Source organism: Pseudozyma hubeiensis (assembly GCF_000403515.1).
Source record: "Pseudozyma hubeiensis SY62 DNA, scaffold: PHS69, whole genome shotgun sequence".
Classification (NCBI taxonomy): domain Eukaryota; kingdom Fungi; phylum Basidiomycota; class Ustilaginomycetes; order Ustilaginales; family Ustilaginaceae; genus Pseudozyma; species Pseudozyma hubeiensis.
In genome coordinates, this window is record NW_012133851.1 from 38,471 (window position 1) to 60,888 (window position 22,418).

The 22,418-nt window shown below is 54.5% G+C and overlaps 8 protein-coding genes across 8 annotated transcripts; 3 read left to right on the top strand and 5 right to left on the bottom strand.

Annotated features, from left to right (window-relative positions):
- Positions 1-497: 497 nt before the first annotated feature.
- Positions 498-2,273, bottom strand: PHSY_007226 (potential serine carboxypeptidase; the record flags this gene model as incomplete). Its single annotated transcript, XM_012337820.1, has 1 exon — positions 498-2,273. The coding sequence occupies one exon, from the start codon at positions 2,271-2,273 to the stop codon at positions 498-500; it is 1,776 nt and encodes a 591-aa protein (XP_012193210.1).
- A 2,957-nt stretch (positions 2,274-5,230) lies between these two features.
- Positions 5,231-9,937, top strand: PHSY_007227 (likely glycogen debranching enzyme; the record flags this gene model as incomplete). Its single annotated transcript, XM_012337821.1, has 1 exon — positions 5,231-9,937. The coding sequence occupies one exon, from the start codon at positions 5,231-5,233 to the stop codon at positions 9,935-9,937; it is 4,707 nt and encodes a 1,568-aa protein (XP_012193211.1).
- A 329-nt stretch (positions 9,938-10,266) lies between these two features.
- On the bottom strand, positions 10,267-11,827 carry PHSY_007228 (hypothetical protein; the record flags this gene model as incomplete). The annotated part of the gene is made up of 3 exons (XM_012337822.1): positions 10,267-10,350; positions 10,427-10,713; positions 10,804-11,827. 3 exons carry the CDS (start codon positions 11,825-11,827, stop codon positions 10,267-10,269), a joined length of 1,395 nt encoding a protein of 464 aa, XP_012193212.1.
- A 638-nt stretch (positions 11,828-12,465) lies between these two features.
- On the top strand, positions 12,466-13,327 carry PHSY_007229 (hypothetical protein; the record flags this gene model as incomplete). The annotated part of the gene is made up of 3 exons (XM_012337823.1): positions 12,466-12,504; positions 12,621-12,784; positions 12,871-13,327. 3 exons carry the CDS (start codon positions 12,466-12,468, stop codon positions 13,325-13,327), a joined length of 660 nt encoding a protein of 219 aa, XP_012193213.1.
- A 438-nt stretch (positions 13,328-13,765) lies between these two features.
- PHSY_007230 (eukaryotic translation initiation factor) lies at positions 13,766-14,641 on the bottom strand (the record flags this gene model as incomplete). The annotated part of the gene is made up of 1 exon (XM_012337824.1): positions 13,766-14,641. One exon carries the CDS (start codon positions 14,639-14,641, stop codon positions 13,766-13,768), a length of 876 nt encoding a protein of 291 aa, XP_012193214.1.
- A 733-nt stretch (positions 14,642-15,374) lies between these two features.
- PHSY_007231 (likely mitochondrial ribosomal protein) lies at positions 15,375-16,220 on the top strand (the record flags this gene model as incomplete). The annotated part of the gene is made up of 1 exon (XM_012337825.1): positions 15,375-16,220. One exon carries the CDS (start codon positions 15,375-15,377, stop codon positions 16,218-16,220), a length of 846 nt encoding a protein of 281 aa, XP_012193215.1.
- Positions 16,221-16,346: 126 nt separating this feature from the next.
- PHSY_007232 (A/G-specific adenine DNA glycosylase) lies at positions 16,347-18,158 on the bottom strand (the record flags this gene model as incomplete). Its single annotated transcript, XM_012337826.1, has 1 exon — positions 16,347-18,158. The coding sequence occupies one exon, from the start codon at positions 18,156-18,158 to the stop codon at positions 16,347-16,349; it is 1,812 nt and encodes a 603-aa protein (XP_012193216.1).
- A 345-nt stretch (positions 18,159-18,503) lies between these two features.
- Positions 18,504-22,323, bottom strand: PHSY_007233 (hypothetical protein; the record flags this gene model as incomplete). The annotated part of the gene is made up of 6 exons (XM_012337827.1): positions 18,504-19,265; positions 20,044-20,110; positions 20,730-20,785; positions 21,009-21,167; positions 21,243-21,446; positions 22,297-22,323. The coding sequence occupies 6 exons, from the start codon at positions 22,321-22,323 to the stop codon at positions 18,504-18,506; spliced, it is 1,275 nt and encodes a 424-aa protein (XP_012193217.1).
- Positions 22,324-22,418: the final 95 nt, after the last annotated feature.

Below are 22,418 nucleotides of genomic sequence, written 5' to 3' on the forward strand. Positions count from 1 at the left end.
GTACTTCATCATGCTGAGCCTTTCCGCTACTCTTGTTCGGCGTGTTGTGTACATGAAGCCGGTACCCGCCGTCGAAACCAAGCGGGCAATCACCACACTGTTTGCAAGCGACAGAAACGCCAAGATGAGATCATTTGTCAGCAAAGCTTGGCTTAATAAGACAGCTTTCCGCCACGATTGAAGCTTACCGTGCTTTCGACTTGACCGCCATGGTGTGGACCGAATTGTGAAAGGCAGGAGATGGTAGTGGAGAGGAACAATGATGATGAGCAAGAATCAAGTTTCGCATTTTTTGGCAGAACACTCCAATTCAACTGCCGAATTCCGAGCTGTTTTTCGCTTTCTTCTCGAGTGTCACAAACATGAAACCTTCTTTCTCCTCTCGACTTTGACTCTCACTTTTGCTTTCAATTCACTCACGAGCGATTTGCAACACTGTACGACCGTCAAGGTTTCGAGGAGTTGATTGCATGCTCTGTGTACTTGTTTAATCAATCTCAAACCATAAAGGTTCGCTGAAATCTATATCGCGAGCGCAACATTTCGCCAGCGCGTGCGGCCTTGCGCGACTCCTCTACCTCAGCAACGCTCGAAAGGTTGCTGCTCTTGTTCGGCGCATTGGTGGTGGTGTTGTACGTTGCATCCGGAGGTAGCACCTCGAACTGCACTGTGCCGTTGCCTTCGCGGTACGTGCTCTTGGCAGGGCCACTAGTCCTGTACGTGCTGCTTGGAGAGATCTTCTCCTTACCAGTGGCCAGATCTGTACCGTTCAGCACCCGTTCAAACATCTCCAGCGATGCCAGCGGCTGGTAGAATGGTACCTCGTGTCCACTCTCGTAGATACGGACAAACGAGAATCGGCCGCTCTGCTTGACCTGTCCGTGCACCACGCCGTCAGACGTCTCGAGATTTTGGTAGCCAGCCTGGTCGAATCCCTTGTGCTTGACTTGCTCGGCGATTACCTCGCCTCCCAGCCAGTTGCAGTTGTAGTCGGCATCGCCTGCGTACATTACCACCTGCACTCCCTGGTCCAGCAGCGAGCGTACGTCCTCGATCGTAACTTCCTCCCGGCCGTCATCGCCCGTGTTTCCAAATGCATTCGAGACCGTCGACGAGCTCTCGCTGAAGTTCTGGAACGCTCCGATCGCCTGTTGGAACGTAGGCGTGTTGAGGTAGTCCACGTAGAAGCTGTACGGGAACGGATCCGGCGAAAGCTCTCGAATGTCGTACTCGTCACGGTTAGCGTAGTTGTCCAAGATCGACTCGACGTTGTTGGCGCAGAACGTGTCAGCGGTGCTGCACACCTGGTTGGTGCCCGTAGCATAGCAGTCTCGGATCTGATCCAAGCAGTTGCCCGGTCCAAACATGTTGTTGTACATCATTTGCTCCACCGAAGAGTTGAACGGTCGATAGTCGTACGTGTTGCCTGGCGACACGGTGAAGTTGTAGTATGCTGCGTACTGAACTTCGGGCGAGTACCAACCGTTGCCGATCATCACAGATTTGAGCTTGATCTTGTGCGCTTCTGAGGCACCGCGGGCGTTCTGCTCTTCTATGTACTCGTTGAACACTGGTCCGTAGTGACCTCCGTACGATTCGGTTGCAAAGTGGAAGTCCTCGCGAGAGTACTGTGGGAATGCTCCCATAAAGCCTTGCAGCGTCCGGTAGAAGTTCTTGGCCGCCGAAACGGTCGAATTGGCCGTCAGCGTGACGTTGGCTGCCGAATACGTTCCGCACGTGCCGTACGCTTGCGCATACTCTGGGCACTCCTCGCTCGGAAGCGCCACCAGCGAATCCGTGGATGGATCCACATAGCCCGGCACCAGCTTGGTGTACGAGAATCCTGTGGTTGCCGGCTGATCGATGAAGATCATGTTGCTGACGTTGTTCCAGGCATACGGGTTGTTGACTACCGTACCGTTCGAGTCGACATAGCATGGACCAAGCTCTTGGAACAAACCGATCATGGACGACGATCCCGGTCCTCCGTTGATCCACACCGTGAGAGGAGCATCTTCCGGCTTTCCATTGCGTGCCTCGAAGAACCAGAAAAAGATGTGCTCGTCCTCCTCGACGTCGACGTAGCCGGAAAAGCTCTTGACATTGGGATCTGTTTCGCACGTGCCGGTTGGCACTTGCTTGTATCGCACCGGGATGTCTAGGTAGCCTTTCGTGGTCTTGAGATCCGTAGGAGCTTGTACAAATTGAGCGGAGATAGCGTTGAGGAGCAAGAGCGTGGCGGATACCACACCCAGCAGGGATTGCGCGATCATCTTGGCGCTCTATAGTCTACCTGAGCGAGCTCGTTGGCATGTACGCGCCGAACTTGCCAGCTATCAGCCTCTCTTTATACTTTCCGTCGCAGAGCTCGTCCTGCCTCCTTGGTCTGCCGGATCCCGCACTGACCCCTTGTCTCCTGATCAGCCGCGTGAGACTCGTCGATGCATGATGCCGCAGGCAAGCGAGACTAGTGTGTGAGCTCTGCCGCAGGTAATGGTCGGCTGTCTACCTTCCGACATGCGAGACCATCGTGCAAAGACATGTTCGGCTCCTCGCTTATCGGTTCTTCTGAAATTGTTCGGCGACTTTTTCTATTATCGCGGCAAGGATTGCCGGTACGTCCTGATTGGGCGATCTTGTTTGGCTCCGGGCTTCTACTGTACATGCCCACACGACTGCATGCTCTCTTACTCTCTCCCTTCCGATGTCGGCTCGCTGCCACACTCAGGCCAGAGTTTGATGTGCTGTCTCGACCAAGGCCGGCCCTGGACATCACGCGGCAGAGCTCGCACTTGACGCATTCTTCGAAACTTTGTGCGACGTCGTTCGCTGATTCCTTCGGCCCCACTCATTTAAAAGCCATTCACTGATTCTGGCGTGGTCCTGGATGTAACATGTCTTTGTCCGCTTTGTTCATCCCCGTGAGATTGTTCGCCCCATGGACGACGACCAAGATCGCCTAGAACAATGTGTGCTTGTGAGATCCATCTGAAGAGCTCCAGAGTCTCGACCGTTTTTTTACGGCAAATCCGGGTAGCGACACGCAATCGCCAACCGCTTAGTAAATATTGTTGCTTGAAACTTTCTTCCTTGTATTAGCTTTTCCAACGAAAAGATTTGATATGATATCGGTAGCTTCCGACGAGCGCTAACGCGGGGTATTTCGTGTGCCTTTACGGGCGAGGAAACGTGTTGTAGCACGTCAAGCATCTTTCCAGACCAAAAAGGTCTGCTCGCGAGGTGGGTCAATTCTTGAAACCAGTCCCAAACCTGGCTAGCCTACACAATCAATGATGATTGACAATTTTATTTATCCGTCAGTGCCGGCCACGATACTGGCTTCTTTATTCGGTCTGTTTGTCGCGATATTCGCCAGCTGGCGACTTGCCGTTCTACTACCTGCCATCGCTTACTCGTTAATAATCAGACAATATTTGTGCTCATGTCCAATATTTATGGCGATTGTAATTCTGAATAGGCATTCGTACTATCTCTGCCTTTCAAATTCTCTGACAAACGCTTTCGAGTGTAACGAATGATTGCACAAAGCCGGATAGCCATAGATTGCAACAAAGGTCAGTTTGCATGGCTTTAGCCGAGACAAGACTCTTGCCGTCAAAATCATTCATCGTCATCAGAGAGATTGTCATACGACGGATTGCTTGCTGTGACAGATGTTCAGAATACAGGTATTTGAGTCTCACCGGCACTGCCCATGCTATTGAATATTGAGCATTTCTGTCATCGCTGGAATCGAAAGCAAATCACTACCGACAAATCTTTACAGCAGAGGACTAAGATCGACTGATGCGATTCAATTTAATCGCTACCCAACTTTTAGCCATTTGTTGCTATTCCACTTTCTTTTTTACTAAATATACCTTGGCGACAATCTGAGTGAAGCAAATACCAAAATAATATTCTGCATACAAAACTCTGTCGCAATACACATCAATGAATCAGGTGTTCTTGGCCCGACAGTTTGACGGCCAAAGAGTGCCCGAGTGTTTTGCCCCAAACGAACGTGGTTCTTGATTCGATTTTCCCCACATCCGTCGAGGTGTCTGGTCAGCGTTTGCTCAGGTGGAGTCGAGCATTGTTGCAAATCAGGAACAGAAGGGTGCTGGCCGATCTCGCGTCCAAGTGACTGCTCGTCCAGATCATTGGAACCGGGCCTCTGGGCACCGTAAGCGAGCTGATGTTCGGGGCACGTGGCGAGCCTTCCGCGAAGGGTGTCACTTCTTGGTGCAACCGCCGATGCTGATGCTTGCCGCGCGCGTGGGATCGTAGGAGCGCATCAGGTGCGTCAAGAGAGGCTGACACCGTTCGAGGTCGGTTCGACGGGCAGGTCCCAGGATAGGGAAGATAAGCCTCGACTGGAGCTGTCAAACAGCATGCAGCATACGGACCGATGGATCGTCACCATCGCACTGCACAGGAGGGATGACGGCATGCACGCACTCGTATTAGAACATAGACCGGAACAGGATTGCGGAGTGCCCGCTCACGAACCAAGCAGACGCACCCACAGCTTGGTTTATTTACAAGGCATGTGTGATGACGGCGCGTGCATGTGGGTCTGCAGGATTTTCGTGGACCGCTCCTTCGAGCCAACGCGCGAAGCCACGCCGATCTTGGACGATCCGAGGCTTCCTGGCTTGCATGGTGCCAAGGAGGCTTTCTGAAGCCCTCCGTTGGCCAGGTGTCGCAACCCTTCGGACGCTTCGTCGAGAAAATCGGATGTACCGCCCCGGGCGCAGAAGCGTGGGAGGTGACTGATGCTTGCTGGAGCTGCTGGCTGGCTGAGCGTCCCTCGCCAGATGCATGCGGGGGTGGAAATTGGCATACTGCCTCTTGCCAGTCAGACCCGCGAATTCGTGACGCTGATTGTGGAGGCCCGCGCGATGTTGCTGGCCTATCGATTTCGGATCTTCGCGAAGATCACACAAGGCAATCGCAACACTACTCGCAGGACCCGTTCGATTTCAGCGCAAGCGAGATTGCCTCAATCTCGTACATGCTGTTTGATGATTGTACACTGGATTCAGTCACCTGCCCTCTTCGCCTTCTTCTTCCCGCAACGTCTCGATTGCGATCTTGAGACTCTTTCTCCACACCACCTTATCCTTCCTCCTCCTCTCACTACTGGCCCCCGCCATCTCTCCTCCCACCGGATTTTCGCCCTTGATACGTTTCTCAAGCCCTCGTATCTCGGTGCATACCCAATTCGATGTCGTCCACCAAGGTGACTACCAACGGGCACGGCTCTGAGAGCCGCGTCGAGCCAGTCAAGGTGTACGAGCTCGTCCTCGAGCAGGATGGAAGTCCCGACGAGCAGAGGTCCTACATAAGACTTCCTGCTCCCGTGCAGCCCTACGTCCTCCGCTTCTCCATCGAAGCTGGCGCTACGGCATCTAGCGATGCTTACCTGTGGACCAACTATTCCAACAAGCGGAGTACATTTGAGCGTACCTCCTTCGAAAAGACGCCCTTTGCTTCATCCGCTTCTTCGGCAAATCGAGTCGACCTCCTCATCAAATCGGCCGGTGTCTTCGAGTTCTACGTGGAATACACCACCGACGAAAACGACAAGGCAGCTGGTGACCTCTTTGAGAGCAAAGAGCAAAAGCCAGCACGCAAGAGGGGCAAGAGCGGTTACTTCAACGTCGATCCCATCCTCAACGTAGCGGTGCGTAAGCCCATCCTTGGCGATGATGGAAAAGCTCTTTCCTCCAAGCAGGGTGGCGGTGCTATCACGGGCAAGGAAGACTTCCTCGCCCTTGACGGCATCGTCCTCCAGACGCTCATCTCTAAGTGGGCAGGTCCTCTCGCAGAATGGAGCGTCCATCTCGATTCCGCCCGCGATGCCGGATACAACATGATTCACTTCCCGCCACTCAATGTGCGCGGAGCCAGCAACAGCCCTTACTCCATCGGCGACCAGCACGACTTTTCCAACGATCTCTACCCGACGCAGATTCAGGGTCCTGAGCACAAAGCAGAGCGCATCAAGCAGCTCACGGCAGTGTTGAAAGACATGAAGTCCAAGCATGGCCTGCTCAGCATGAGCGACGTCGTCTGGAATCACACTGCACACAACAGCGAATGGCTCAACGACCACCCCGATGCAGCATACAGTCCCGCCAATTCTCCACATCTTCAGCCTGCCGATGAACTCGAAAAGGCACTCTTGAAGCTCAACAGTCGCCTGCAGGACTACGGTATTCCAGAAGAGATCAAATCCGATGCAGACGTCGCCAAGCTCATCGACGCCGTCAAGCAGCACGCTGTCAGCCCCCTCAACCTCTGGCAGTATTATGTCATTGACGTCAAGGCGGCCAAGGAAAGCTTCGAAGCTGCACTTTCTTCCAGCGAAGCTTCTTCCGCCTCCAAGAATGCCACCCAGACCAGTCTCAAGGCTGCCGCCGAAAAGATCCGAGCATCTGCCGTGCAGAATGAATTGACGCTCGCGGGCCGATTCGCCACCACCATTGACGTCAAGGAGGCTCTTCGAGTCTTCCGATCCGATCTCGGTCTGACCGATGCTGAGGAATCGATCAATTCCTTTGCCAAGGTCATCGACGAGGTCAACGCTTCCTACTACTCTACATACGACGATGATGTCAAAGCGATTCTGAGCAACCTCGAGGGTCGTCTCAAGTTCACAAGACTCGACCCTAACGGCCCACAGCTCGGAAAAATTTCGCCCAAAAACCCATTCTTCGAGCCCTACTTCACTAGACTGGATCCCAAGCACCCTAGCGCAGCTGGTCGCGATGCCAAGGAGCTCTCTCTCGCCAACAACGGATGGATTTGGGCAGCCAACCCACTCGAGGATTTTGCCTCGAACAAGTCGCGTGTCTACCTCAGACGTGAGCTCATTGTCTGGGGCGACTGCGTCAAGCTCAGATACGGGTCCGGTCCGCAAGATTCGCCGTACCTGTGGAAGCACATGGAAGAGTACACCAAGCTGCTCGCCTCCAATTTCGATGCTATTCGAATCGACAACTGCCACTCGACGCCGATCCACGTCGGAGAGCACTTCCTCGACATCGCCAGAAGAGTCAACCCAAACCTCTACGTCTGCGCCGAGCTCTTCACAGGTAGCGCCGAGATGGATGTGCACTTTGTCAGCCGTCTCGGTATCAACTCGCTCATCCGTGAAATGGAGAACGGTCATGACCCCAAGGAAGAGAGTCGACTGCTGTACCGATTCGGTGTCAACAAGCCCATCGGATCCATGGACGGTGCCTGTCTCACCACCGCAGCCAAGATCTCGTTGCCCGAGGCCAACTTGAAGGACGCCGACTGCCTCGTGGAGCAGCTGAGCGGCTCCAGCCCCCATGCACTTTTCATGGACGTGACTCACGACAACGAGACGCCCACAATGAAGCGCACCACCGAGGATGCCATCACGATGGGTGCTCTCGTCGCCTTCTCGTGGTCCGCCATCGGAAGCACCAAAGGTTTCGACGATCTCTACCCCAAGACACTCGACGTGGTGCAGGAGAGTCGTCTCTATCGTCCGATCAGCAATCCAGAGGACAGCGGCATCGGCTCCATCAAGCGGGTCGTCAATCATTTGCACGTCGAGATGGTTCGCAGCGGCTACACGGAGGGACACGTCCATCAGGAAAGTGATTACCTGCTGATGCACCGCGTCCATCCGCAGACGCATCGCGGGTTTGTCTGCCTCGCGCACACTGCTTTCCACAAAGGCTCCAAGGACCGCGGACAGGCCGGCCCTTTCAAGCTCGATCGCACGCGCGTCACCTACATCCTCGGCAAATCTCTCGAGGTTACCAGCACCGATGTCGCCAAGGATGACAAGTATCTCGATGGACTTCCTTCCAAGCTCGTCGACCTCGCCGAGCCGGAGGTCCGTGTGACCCAGGACAACGGTCGTCTGCGATACTCCGAGATTGTAGTTCCCGACTTCTTCCCGCCTGGTAGCGTCATGCTCTTCACAACCGAAATGGAGAACATCGACCGTGACATTGACTCTCAGTGTCTCTCGGGAGCAGACGAGGCGATGGCCAACCTCGACCTCGTCGATCTCAATGCGGTACTCTACCGCGCTGATGGCGAGGAGAAGGATGTCACAGAGGGAGGTGATGGTGTCTACACCATTCCGAACAGCGACGCTCTCGTCTACTGTGGTCTCGAAGGTTGGATGGCTATGCTGCGTCCCATTATCCAATCGAACGACCTCGGCCATCCTCTCTGCGCTCATCTTCGTGATGGCACATGGGCTCTCGACTACGTGCACGAAAGGCTCGTCAAGCAGACCAACGTTCTGCCTCGATTGGCCGAGCCGGCCAAGTGGTTGTCGCAGCGCTTCGACCTCATCAGGGACACTGCCCCGAACTTCATGCGTCCCAAGTACTTTGCTCTGGTCATGAAGGCGGCCTACGACGCTGCCGTTCGAAAGGCTCTGTCGCGAATGTCACCTATCATCAAGGACGGTCACGACTTCATCAAGGCGCTTGCCCTCTGCTCTGTGCAGATGAACGGCGTGGTAAAGTCGGCTTCGTTGTGGCCAGACAAGCAGGTAGCTTCCATGGCCGCAGGTTTGCCCTTCTTTGCTGCCTCTTGGGCCAGATTGTGGGGTCGCGATGTCTTCATTTCCCTCCGTGGTCTCTACCTGGTCACTGGAATGTTTGAGCATGCGAGAGAGCACATCCTGTCTTTCGGCTCGACGCTGAAGCATGGCATGATTCCCAATCTGCTCGATTCTGGCAAGACGCCCCGATACAATTGCCGAGATGGCCCTTGGTTCTTTGCTCAAAATGTGCAAGACTACACCAAGATGGTGCCGAACGGTGAAGCCATCTTGAGCGAGAAGGTCGCCCGTCGCTTCCCACTCGACGACGAATGGGTCCCATGGGACGATCCCAAGGCCTATGCCCACAAGAGTTCTGTAGCTGAGCTCATCCAGGAAATCTTGCAACGTCATGCGTCAGGCATTCACTTCCGCGAGTACAATGCTGGACCAGCTATCGACAACGACATGCACACGGAGGGATTCAACATCGATGTCGACGTCGACTGGGAGAGCGGTATTATCTTTGGAGGCAACGAGCACAATTGCGGAACGTGGCAGGACAAGAATGGATCTTCCTCGAAGGCCGGCAATAAAGGTGTTCCAGGTTCTCCTCGTAACGGAGCTGCCATCGAGATCACTGCACTGCTGAAGAGCACCCTCTCTTGGGTCGCCGATTTGCAAAAGAAGGGAGTTTGGAAGGAGGCCAAGGGCGTGGAGGCGACTGTCAAGGGGCAAAAGAAGCTCGTTACTTACGAGGAATGGGCCGAACTGTTGCAAAAGTCGTTCGAGCACGCCTACTACATTCCAGTCGATGCCAGCGAAGATGGCTTGTACGACGTCGACACTAAGCTCGTCAACCGTCGCGGAATCTACAAGGACGTCTACGGCTCGTCCAAGGGTCGCGAATGGGCCGACTATCAGTTCCGCTCCAACTTCCCCATCGCCATGTGCGTTGCACCTGAGCTGTTCAAGCCCGAGCACGCCATGAACGCTCTCAACAAGGCTCGCGAAGTTCTCGTCGGACCTCTCGGTATGAAAACGCTCGATGCGTCTGACTGGAACTACCGTCCAAACTACAACCAGCTCGACACGGACGATCCTGCCACTTCGTGCGGATGGAACTACCACAACGGACCCGAGTGGGTCTGGCTGCGCGGATACTATCTGCGCGCTGTGGCCATCTTTGGCGCAAAGGCAGGTGTCGAGCGCTCGGTGCTCAACCACCGCATCAACAGCATGATGCTCGAGCACCGAAAACACATCCGCACCTCGCCTTGGGCCGGTCTTCCCGAGCTCACCAACGCTGACGGCGCCCACTGCTCGGACTCCTGCGCAACTCAGGCGTGGAGTGCAGCGGCGCTGCTCGATGCCTTGGAGGAGATGGCCAAGTAATGTTGCCTCCGTGAGCTTCTTGCCGTGCATCATATCTTTGATCCCCATAGTGTCGTCAACTCGATCATGTTTTTAGACCAGAACCATAACTTCGCTCAGGAATCGCAATCTTGGTTCCAATGCGTTTGATAACTTACGCCGCGATTGCCTTGACGAAGCAGCACGAAGCACGTGCTAAGATGGATCCCACTGCAGAACTGAGCCGATATTTTTCTCGCACGGGCAGACACAATCGAACGGTCAGTTGCAAGTGTGTCTGTGATTGCTCACGGATCAATTGACGACGTTCGGTGCGTGTCGTTTTTGGCGGCGTACAAGAGTGCCAGAGTTTATGCGTGCGAAGTGCTGTCTTCGGAGACGACAAACTCGTCGAGGACGTCCATAAGTGCTGCTGCGTTGTTTGGGTTGCTCAGCTGATGTGTTCAGAAACATCGGGAGAAGTCAGTGTCGTCGAAGTCCGTCAAGCGAGAAAACGCAGAGAGCACTTACCTTGATAGCGTAGTGGACTGGCTTGCTTTCTTCCAAAGCCACGATGCGAACAAACTTTTCGTGAAGCTCGCACTTCATTCCTTTGAAGAGGGGTACGTTGAGGATGACTCTGAGAATGCCATCTGCCCTCATGACGAGACGTGCGGGACGTTTCTCTGAAGACCTCTTGGGGATGTTGACACGAAGCGTTCCGGTACCTCGCTCTTTCCAAGATTGGTCTTCTGCCATGGTGTATAGCTTGGCACGAATGCTGTGAATGCTTTCCTCGTCCTCCTCGCCAGTTTTTGCTGTTAAAGAAGAAGGAACAAAAAGGTCATGAAATGAGTGGAATGTCACATTAGCGGAAACGGGGTAACCGCGTGTTGCGAGAAACTTACATTCAGCCTCAGGAGTCTCGAGCAGTGGCTTCGTCTTGGAGTCGGAAGCAGCAGAAGCGTCTTTGTCATGGCTGAGGAGTTTCTGTGTGAAGCTTGCCTTGTCGTCGGTGGATTGCGACTTGTCGGAGTCTTTTTCGGAGGCGGCGGCAGGAGAGTCAGCTTTTGGCTTTGCTAGCGGGCTAGCGCCCGCGAAGGCACCAAAACCGAATGACGAGCCCTTGGCGATAGGCTTGGAAGGTGCGGATGAAAGTGGTGAAGCGGAGCCGTTGCCCTCGTGGTGACCGCCGATGCTTGAGCCGAGGGTGCTAGGCTGGATGCCTGCTCCTACAAGAGGTGAAGAGTTTTTAGCGGAGAAAGCAGAGAAGCCGCCTTTGCTGGAGGAAGCGGATGAGGATCCAGAAGAGGAGGGCACGGAGCTGAAGGGTGAAGACTTGGAGCTGAAAGAGGAAAAAGTCGGCTGGGTTCGTGCTGGCGGGTCCTGCAACGGCTTGATAGATTGTGTTTCCGCCACTTTCGGCTCCGATCCCGACGGCGCGGCGGCCTTGGGGACGGCTTCTTCGGAAGATACCTTCTCTTTGGTCGTCACTGAAGAAGTAGTCGAAGCGGGATCCGTTGCAGATACAGCAGACCTGAGCTCGAGCTCCTTTGTGCTCAACTCGTCCACCTTCTTGCGGATCTGGCCGACTTTCTCGGTTTCGGCTACGTGGCTTGCGGTGTCGTCGTCATCTTCCTCCTGGAGGGAGTCCTCGACTCGGTTCTTCTTGGCAGGTATGGCTTCGGTCGCTCGGGAAGGCGTAAGCTGCGAAGGTTCGAGGCTGCCTTCGCGTTCTCTCTTGCGACGCGAAGTGGTGTCGTCTGAAGGTTGGACTGGCTCCTTGGCTGTCACCGCTCTGGAGGTGGAAGCCGCAGGAGGGGACTGCGGAGAGGATGACTGCTGCTGCGGAGATGATGGAGGTCGCGCCTCGCCAGGCTGATCGACTTCTGGCTTGGCGGTTTGAGCCAGCTCAGCTTTCGTTTCTGACATGGCGGCAAGTGCGGAACACAGAAACTTCCGTAGCAGATGCAATCGGTGGTTTCGCGATCAGGGATGATCGTCAGAGAGCAGAGGTAGCGTACCGAACTGTTGCACTGAGCCTGCGGGTATCGAGCGGCGGGTGAAGGTCAGTGTGGAAGTGCGGATAGGATGAGGTCAATGAAGGTGTTGTGCCAAAACGAGGAGTTGAGTGTGTGTGTTTTGTTCTTTGGCACTAGAACGCGCTATTTTCCTCCACTTTGGGCTCGGCTCCGATCGGTGCACCGTGAGAAAGCCAGAGTTGGAATTGGCTGAATTTTGGCTGTGCGTGTGGGAAAGCATTTGGGTCTGGCTTTCTGCTTGGCGCGTGCGTTGGTTTGCTCCCATTTTGAGCAGTTGGACACTGCAGCCCCTAAGCACGCTTCTAATCAGTGCAGCTCATCGGGTCAGCCGAACTGATTGTCACTTCTTCCCTCTCACTATACATCACACGCTCTGCACCACTCATTGGATCACTAGAAGTCAGACAAAGGGCAGCATCTCCGCCTCCAATCGACGCAGGACCCAGAGCATCATCGTCACACATCGAACCTGCCCGCCAAGACTCTACGCTCGAGGCGCAATCCACAGTCACCATGTCGAGCAGACCCATGAACGATGAGGAGGTTCTCTCCGAGATGAAGAAGATGGTAGGTGTTTACCTCACAAGAAAATCGCAGCTACATCGAATACTGCACCGATGTTGATCACCCGGTAAGCTCACCATTCTGACTTGACTTGAATGCATTTCCCTCTATGATCGCAGGTGGCCTTCATCAAACAAGAAGCAGTCGAAAAGGCTCGCGAGATCCAGATCAAGGCCGACGAAGAGTTTGCCATCGAGAAGGCCAAGATCGTTCGTCAGGAGGCTATCAACATTGACGCGCAACACGAAAAGAAGACAAAGCAGGCCGAGACCGCTCAGAAGATGTAAGTGCGATTCGCATCGATCCTCGAGATGCTTTCGAAGATCACTGACCGTTTCCTTCCTTTCTGGCTTTGTTTGCTCTCTACAGTGCTCAGTCGAACCAGACCAACAAGTCACGATTGAAGATCCTCCAAACTCGTGAACAGCACCTCCAGTCTCTGTTTGACGCTGCACGAGAGAAGCTCGACGACATTGCAAAGGATCAGGAAAAGTACAAGTCGCTTTTGGCTCAGCTCATCCTCCAGGGATTGCTTCAACTCATGGAGTCCAAGGTGACCGTCACAGTAAAGTCGAACGACGTGCAGATCGCCCAGGATGCCGCGAAGCAGGCCGAAAGGGACTTTAAGGAGAAATCGGGCAAGTCGACCAGCGTCACTGTTCAGGAAGGTCTCGACAAGGACAGCGCCGGAGGCGTGCTGCTCGCAGGTCACGCTGGAAAGATCACCATCAACAACACGCTCGACGAGCGTCTTCGTCTTCTCGAAGACCGCATGCTTCCCGAGATCCGACTCGATCTGTTCGGTCCCAACCAGAACCGCAAGTGAGTATACTTTGCAGGATGCAAGAGCACATCCGGCAATCCGTTCAAAGGCGTCATCGGTACTAATCATCATCTCTTGACTACTTTCGGCCATCTGCGCAAAACAGGTTCAACACTTAGATGCACCAGCTCCCTATGGATCTGCCTTCCAGCCACGGTGTCGTTTGTCTTCCTGTTCTTGTCTCACATTCATGCCAACCTGATATCCTGCCTCTGATCTTGTGTCCCGCCTTCAAAAGTCTCTTCGAAAGGTTGACATGATGCGTTCGCACGACAGACAGCACAGCGAAAGATGAGCAGCAGGAGAGACCAGTGTTGCTGGAGGGGAAAAACCTAAATGTACAAGAGTGTGCGAAATGAGAGTAGGCGCGCGGGGCTCGTAGCTGCGCATGAGCGACTCTCTTTTGAAATGGAGAATGAACACGACGACATCTGCGGACGATCAAGGGCGCTCTCCACGAGGGAGCGACCACTGACAGCTGAGAATGAGGTTGTCGTAACCACGACCGTCGACCTTTTGCCTTGCGCGGTCGGCATCCTCCCTGTTCTCGAAGCTGACGAAAGCGTAACCCTTGCAGATGCCCGTCTCGCGGTCGCGGCCGACGTATACACGCACGACGCGGCCGAAGCGCATGAAGAGCTCCCTGAGATCGTCGTCGTCGGCGTCTTCGCTAAGGTTGGTGACACGCAGCGTAGGCAAGTCGTCTCTGGACATGCCTCCGAGGCCGCCCATCTTCTCGCCGGGACCCTTTGCGCCACTGCGCATGCTGGGAGGAACGTACTTGCCACCTGCACTCGCAGCGACGGCGGGGTTGGTGGGGTCCATTGCAGCAAGAGGCGTCATGGAACCATCAGCGCCTTCGGGAGTGTCGGCACCAGCACCTGGAATGGCCTCGAGCGTGTCCTTGTAGGGACATTTTGTGGTGAAGTGGTCTCCCTTGCAGAGTCGGCAGACGATACGCTTGTTGGCGAGCTGCTGCTTGATCTTGTCCATGTCGTCGACCTCGGGCTCGGCGGTCTTGTTGCCTGCAGACATCTTAAGGACAACATTCTCGCCGATGGTGGTGGTGGCAGAGTGAGGACCGGCGACCTTGCCCTTCTCCTGGCCAAACTTGGTCCAAGTCTTGCGTTCGGCGACTTCGTGGTTGACCTTTGTCTTTACGAGGGTCCTCTTGACCCTTCGGGTGATCTTGATCTTCTTGCCGTCGGGGTTGGTTCGGTACTCGATGACAACCTTGACACCGTTGCCTTCGTCACGCTCCTCAATACGGGGAGCATCGCCATCTACGGGCTCGTCGAACTCGTCTGCCCAGTTCATGGGCTTGCCGCCTGCAGGCTGGCTGGTGGAAGGTGCCGCAACCGGAGCCATGATGCGTGTGCGTGTAAGTGTGTGCTTGGTGTAGGTACGAGTGTGGCTATTGGGTTGTAATGTGTGATCTACGCAATACTGTGGCTTCTTTGTAGATGGCGCGATGCTGCGATGCTGTGTCGAAGCCGTTATCGAGGATGAAGAGGAAAGAACAAAGCGAGAGATGATGGAAGAGATTCGAGATGGCGCTGCAGCAATTGCAATGCAAAAATGTCAAAGGGGCTCAGTCGCTTGTGCTGCTTTGCTTGCTCAGGCTGAGAGGCGCAGGCGGCTGTCGTTTGAGTCTTCCAGTTTTCCAGGATGGACTGCACTGCAGCGCGCAAAACTGCGCGTTCTGCGAAGAGAGAAAGCGTGTTGGTGAGCGGCAGTAATTTTTGCAATTCTTCTCGCAGGCCAACTTGATTTTCCGTACGAAACTTGTCGGTGCCGAGTTGGCTGAGAAGAAAGGACAAAAAAAGTGGAAAAAGGATGCAACATCAACGTAACTGTTGTACATTCGATCCTCTTCTACCCGAACCATCGTCACTCACTCTTCGGACCACACACACGAGCTTGTCAACCACTGAAAAGCGGAGACTCAGGCGTTGAAAAGAGTATCCCGCCGAACGAAGCCTACTTCCTCAATTCCAATCTGGTGCCAGCTGTCACTCGGGCAAGGCTACCCCGGTTCATCGTTCCAATCATGGCGGCTCGTCGTGCCCAAGCATCGCTTCGGGAGCTAGCACGCAGCTCCCGAACAGCCTCTCAGACTAGCGCAGTAGGATCCTCAAGTCGCGTCACCCTGACACCCACCGCTGCCGTTGTGTCCCCATCTCCGCTCTCCGTGCGACGATTCGCCTCGGCAGCACCCAGCACCGCCTCTTCTTCAACTTCAGCAGCTTCAACCTCGCCCTTGTCTACAAGAGGTGGCAGTCATCGTTCGTCTCCTGCGCTCGGTACCAGCATCACAGGTCAGGACGTTCTCTCGCATTTCTCTTCTCCACCATTCTCCTCAACATCCTCAGATCTGCTCGGTTCCAACCCAGAGCTCGCGCTTCGAGCAGTGACGCACGAATCCTATCTCAATGCACGAGAAGGTCACAACCGCAGACTCGCATTCGTCGGTCGTAGAACGCTCAAGCTCTTTGCGACGCTCTATCTGCACGCTCGCTTGCAAACCACCACCAAAGGCGACGCCGCGCACAACTACATCAACCGTCTGCTCGAATCGCCCACCGGCGTCGACGCCATTCTCACAACACATAGACTCGGCGACAAGGTCGGCAGGCAGCTCGGTCTGGAAAAGGTCATGCGATGGACACCTGCCGTGTCGGATGGTCAGGTTGGGCCTAGGGAGACGGGATTGTTCAAGGTTCGAGGTGTCGCAGTCGAGGCACTGGTAGGTGCCATTTACCATCAGAAGGGCGCCTCGGAAGCGTCGAAATTCTTCCAGAGTTGGATCTTGCCTTCCTTGCTACAGGATGGCTTTCCTTCTCCGGTTCCGGAAGAGCTCAAGCAAGGGATCGCCATACCAGCAGCTCAATCTTGAAAACGTGATTAAGATGCATTCAAACACTTTTTTTCACAACACCTCCGTCTTCGGTCCGCCCGAAAACTTTCGAAAAGCATTGCGCAAACCTTCATGTACTTCTAAGCAGAATCACACAACATTCATCTATGATTTTCTCTTGGTCCGCTGTTGCGACTGTAGTGTCAACCAGCAGTTTCGCATCCCGGTACCCATGGTTTCCGCTTCCACCTGCTCTGCGGTTGCCCATCTTCTGGACGCGGAACAGCCGAGGCTGCTACCAAAGTCTTTCTTCTTTTCCCCTACCGCGGCGGCTGACGGCTGCTTTTGAGACTTGACGAGGGCTGCGTTGGCGGGAAGAACAACTTTGTAGACGTGCATCGTGAGGTGCAGGTGCGAGAAGAGATGCGTGATCGAAGCCAGTTTCGCTTTGGTTTTAGGAACCGTGTTGGGAAGGAGAGAGGAGACGAAGGTATCGATCAGATCGGGGATGGATTCGTCAGGGTGGAGGGTCAGAGTGTCGTCCGAGGTGGATGCGGAAGCAGAGGTGGTCGAGAGCGTGAGCGATGGGAACTGCCACATGCTGGCGAGCAACCCTGTGGACGGTCGTTGTTCGAGCAAGAATTCGCCCGAGGGTCGGAGGATGATGCAGACGAGACATGTTTCGGTACGGATCTTCTTCTTTTCCAGCTTCATGGGGAACTTGGTGATGTGCTTTTCGATCGCTTGTTGCATTGGCAAGGTGGAAGCTGGGGAGGATGTTGGCAGCGGTTTAGGTTTGGAGGAGGGCATGTCGAAGGATAGGGTGGCTTGACGAAGCTTGTTGATAGCCTTTTGATTCGGTTTGTCTTGTAAAGCAGTGTTGGGTGACTCTTCTTCGACGAAAGGTATCGGTTCGCAGTAGGTGCAGAGATCTTCGATATCCACCAACTCCGCCGGCTTCTGCTTCTTCTTGCCCCTGACTGCATCAGCCTCAGCTTCGTGATACGCCCTGCACGACGGCCTGATCCTACACTCTCCACACCCCGGCTTGGTCGGCGTGCACACCGTGCTGCCCAACTCCATCAACGCCTGGTTCCACTCCCCCGGAACCTCGCCCTTCTCCCCCTCCACCTCGTACGCCTTGACCACCAACCTCGCTGCAACGGCCCACATCAAATCCGTCGTCGCCTTTGCCTTTGGATTCGAGTACAACCCCAACTGTCTCGCCAACACTCTGGCCACGTTCCCATCTAGAATAGGCACCGGTTTTCCAAAGACGATCGAACTGATGGCACCTGCAGTGTACGGTCCTACACCCGGAACGTTCTTCTCCAGCTCCTGGGGTGTTTCGGGCAACAACCCATCCATGTCCCGGTCGGCGACGACCTTTTTCGCTGCAGTATGGATCCGTGTCGCTCTACTGTAATACCCCAAACCCCTCCACGAGGAGAGGACGTCCTCCTCGTCAGCTGCTGCAAGAGACTCGATAGTCGGGTACTTGGCCATCCAATTCAACCAGTATTGTTTGACCGTCTCGACGCGGGTCTGTTGAAGCATGATCTCGGATATCCAGACTTGGTACGCTCTGACTTTCAGTGCTGAACGAAGGTCATCGGTGGCGGTGTGGGAGGAAGGGTCGATGTAGGGTGCCCGCCATGGCATGTCTCGTTTCGAGGATATTGAACGATACCATTCGAGGAAGGAGGAGATAGCGGAAGGTTGATCGAGGAGGAGAGGTCTGTGATAGGTGGGGCCGTGTATCCGTGCGGGCAAGGTGGCGTGTGAGGGACCGTGTTGTGCTTGGTCTGACGCATCGAGGACTTGGACGATCTTTTGCGATGATGATGGTGCTGAGGTACCGCCCGAGCGGTTGGCTTTCTTGGTGGGTCTAGAGGCCGAAGCTTCCGGGGAAGGGGACGGTGAAAAGTCGTCGGCGGACGAAGAAGAGGAAGCCCGACGTTTGGTGGAGACGGTCATGATGGTCGTCGTCCTGTAAACGCCAAGCAGGCGACTTCGTGAGGGTGAAAGCAGGGCTTCAATAGCGGAGCTGCGTTGATACGCTCAGCTCAAGGTCGACCGATGAACATAAAGTGGGATGGTGAAGACGAACATCGAGCTCGAACTTGGGGTAGAGAAGTGCACAAAGTGTTGGTCTCGTGGCGGCGTCACCACCAACACCACCGCGTCGCGTAAATTGAGCCCACAGAATTTAGGCTTTCACTCGACACCAAGGTGACCAAGCACCGAGCATACAGCTGGCTCTTTTTCATGATGCATTGAACGACGAAAGTCAGGGTATATATGATGAATGCATGCAGAATCCTACTGTTGACCAAACAGCTCCTCACACCGTAGTTTGGTCTTTGCGATGGCGTTGAGCAGATGCCAGTTCCTCCATTGCGAGGTTTTCGAGGTGCCCGCTGTGGATTCCAGGTAATTCAGCAAGGATCTCCAATCCATGGCGTAATTGTCGCCTCGACCCATCTCTTCTTCCAGCTCTCTTTCGTCCAGCTCGGGGTCCTCGACAGCGACAGCCTCGGAATGAGCGCCGGTAGGTTCTGCCTGCTGCCTGTGTGAGCTTGCGGCTGGAGACGAGACGTCTACCGGCAAATGCTTTGAACCCGAACCTTGCACACCTATCGCTCCCTTCTTGACTCCGGCAATGACCCTTCCCAGGACCGTCTCGACCAACGCTTTCGCCGCCGTCGCACTCTCATCCACCTCCTTGGGATCTACAACGATCCTTTCCAAATGATCTTGACTGATCCTGTGATCCCTCGCCCACTGCGGTGACCGAAACATGGTGTAGTCTGCATCAAATGTACCCTTCACCATTCGCTCCACTATCTCTGCCACTCTCTCGCTTGGTGTTTGCGAGTGCTCCGGTAGTTGAGGAAGCGGCAACGGCCAGCTGTAGCTCCATACGTCTCCGAGGGGGTATCTTTGCTTCAACCTATTGGTTCTGAGTGGGTCGGCGGGAGGCGATCTTGTTGCCGTGGTAGTGCGTTTGCGCTTTGGTCGGGAGGAGATGTTATCAGAATCTTCCTGGGCGTAGCGTGTGAGAGAATTGAAAAGGTTGTAGTGCTTGAGGAGGAAGGAATCGGGTTGGATGGCTTTTCTGCGTGCATGTTTTCGCGCTTTGGCATGAGCAAGGGATGATCGTGGCCGACCCATTGCGATACGATCGCAACACAGGTGACTTTGAGGTCCCCGTCGAGATGAGACCGTTGTCGGCGACTGCGCTTGCAGCACAATGAAGGTGTGAGAGAGAACGAAGTTGTGAAATGGGACTTAGAGCTCGATATTCAGGGTCCAACAGTCAGCCACTCACGGCCGGAAAATCATTTCGGAAAATGGCTCCAGCTCACTGCATGACTGCACCACTGCACCACTGCACTGGCCATCCTCACCATTCTTCTTTCTTCCTTTCCCCATCGCATCACATTCACTCGTCCTTTTCTCGCTGCGGCTTCATCATCGCGACAGCGTGAATCGCAAAGATGATCAGCGACGTGACATTGTCCGCGCTAGCCAACTGGCTCGGCAGTCTCACCATGATCTTGATTGTCTTGTATCATGTACGTGTTCGCTTGCACAGCTTCTGCGCCGTCGTATAACGTGACATTCTGACCTATTGCCTCAACCGATATTCACCTCTCGTCCTTATGCAGGCACTCAGCGTCAACGTCAAGAGGAATCAAGAAACAGCAAGAAGAGGAGTTGCCGATTCAACATAGTCGGACACTCGATACTCAACATCCTCTCCGATGGCTCTTCCATCGGCATCTACAGCTCACATCACTCGTGACGAGCCCTTGTACATTATATCCGGCTCTTGAATCCAGCCAAAACCAGCACTTACCGTTCCGTTTTGCCGTGTATGCATTTTGGTGAGCGTCATACACTTGCTGACTGGGCAAACAGTGCGCCTTGAACGAGCAGATCAGAGAAGACGACGCAAGGAGATCAAGTCGTCGAACAGCGAAACAAAGCACAAGTGGTGATGGGAAGGGCTCCTACATAGACACTTGAAAAGTACTCGACAGCATACGGGGCGAAGCACGTTCACTCGTCCTTCCTGCCTTCACACTGTGCCCGTCACCGATTCGAATCGCACTGACCCGCTGCCCACCAATGTGCAAAGACCTTTCACGACTCCAGACCGCTTCCAGCACAGAACGCATTCACAAGGTCACAGCGAAAATATGAACGCTCCATCTACAGTATCGGCAACACCGATCTCGTTCCGAACAGAAACTTATTGGACTGTTGGTCAGATTCAAGCTGTGTCTCTCTCTCGCGCAGCCTTCGCCCCGTAGTAGATGCTCGAGCGCAAAGGGGAGGGGCCGACCGGGTCACAGATGCACGTAGCCGGATAATTTTTATCGTCGCCTGTGAGGTGAACTGCCTTCCCACTTGACTGATACTGCATACTGTGGTGTCACTGTCGTCGATGACCGTGCGCGACGTCTCGAGGTGTGTGTATGTGGGTCGATGTGATATAGCATTGCGCAGTCGGATTACACTTGGCGGTATGACAACGCTTACTCTTCATCCTCGTCCTCCTCTTCTGCCTCTGCGCTGAAAGCACCTTCCTTAGGAGCCTGTATGATGTCAAAGTAGGGGAAGAAGACAAGTTCTCGGGTGAGTGACTCCGACCAACGGTGCAGTGATAGGTTCCTAGATGGGTGAAACTTACAGCAACCTGTTCGCCTCCAAGTTCAGTAGCAAGGCCGTCTCGGGGATAGGTCTGTTCAGATTGAGAAGGATCGGGAGGTTAGAGGATAGGTCTTGATAGTCTTGCGAAATGCAACATGCAAAGCTCACCCTTGGAAGTGCCGGCTTCTCCGGAGTAGCAGCATAGACTGTCGAACCAAAGAGAACAACTACACCGATGGCAACCAGGAACTGACGCAGCGCCGAAGAAGCAGGTACAGCATGAACGTCGGGTGCCCAGACGGAGAGAACGTCGTCTTGCTCGTGAGGCTGTTTGTGAGCAAAAGTAAGAACGGATCAGTCGAGGTTGTCCTTTGTGTTCGACGTTCAAGTATGATGACTCACGGTCTCTCCAAAGTTACGCTTCTCTTGCGGATCCCACCACTTGGGCGAGTATTTGCGCTGCTGCTGGCTGACGAAAGGAAGGTCCGGGTAGTCGCCCAGCTGAGGGTCCTTGGAAGCAGCCACCCGCGAAGTGGAGAGGTGTCGTTGAACTGGCGCCGATGCGGTTCGCAGGACGGCACTGGAGCGGGATGCTCCCGCAACAGCCTGTCGTAGAAGAGACATGGTGTAGAAGTAGCGGGTCAGGGCGGGTTGACAATGATGGTGTGTGACACAGTGTGCAGTGTTCAGATGCGATGCGATGCGATTGATGCTCATTCCGAAACGTCCAAACCAAACCGTGTGGGATTCGAATTTCGACCTGGATGTTAAGCCGTGATTGGAGAGGTTGGTTGGCTGCGAAAGGTGATCGATATGCCAGAGCTTTGAGAGCGGTGACTGACTGACTGACTGACCGCTCAAGAAGAAAAAGGGCGCGCTTAGACCAACCTGAAGGCGACTTGACTGCCTCGCCTGACTGGCCACCCTCGTTCGCTTCGAAAATGGCCTTTTCGGAAATTCATCTGATTTTCCAAAATTCAAGTCAAGCTGACTGGGTTGAATACAAAATCCACAAGCTAGTGTAGCCTCCTCAGGTTGCTTGGCTCGCCTCGACGCGGTTGCAAAATCCGAGACGTGCAGCAAACACAGAGACAGGCAAAGAGCTGATTTGAGTGGTGCTGAGCTGCTTCCCCTTTTCTGTTTAGCTGGCTAAGGCGCTGGCTGGCTGGCTGAGTGCGTTTCATGAGGTCAGTTACCGTCAACGCCGTATGCCGAGGCTCGCTGCTGCTTCTGGTGTGAGTGGTACTTTCAACACTCGTAGACACCATCCATCTCAACCATCATAATCCTCTGGGTGTGATTGCTTCGGTCGCCTTTTCCAAATATCTAACCTCGACTTGCATTCGCCTCTCAACCACGACTACCTCGTCGTTCCCCCAAAAGCACTTCGCATTCGTCAGTCCACGTCCTTCGAATTCGATTCCTTATCTCTTGGCTCGCCTTCATAGACACGTACTTCGCACAGCCGCCTCCGTCTTCGCATCCTTCGACTGTGACTCCTTCTCGCACCTTGCGCTTTCTTCGTACGCCGAGTGCATTCTCCGCGCAGATCTATACCCTTCTCGAGCACGCTTAGGA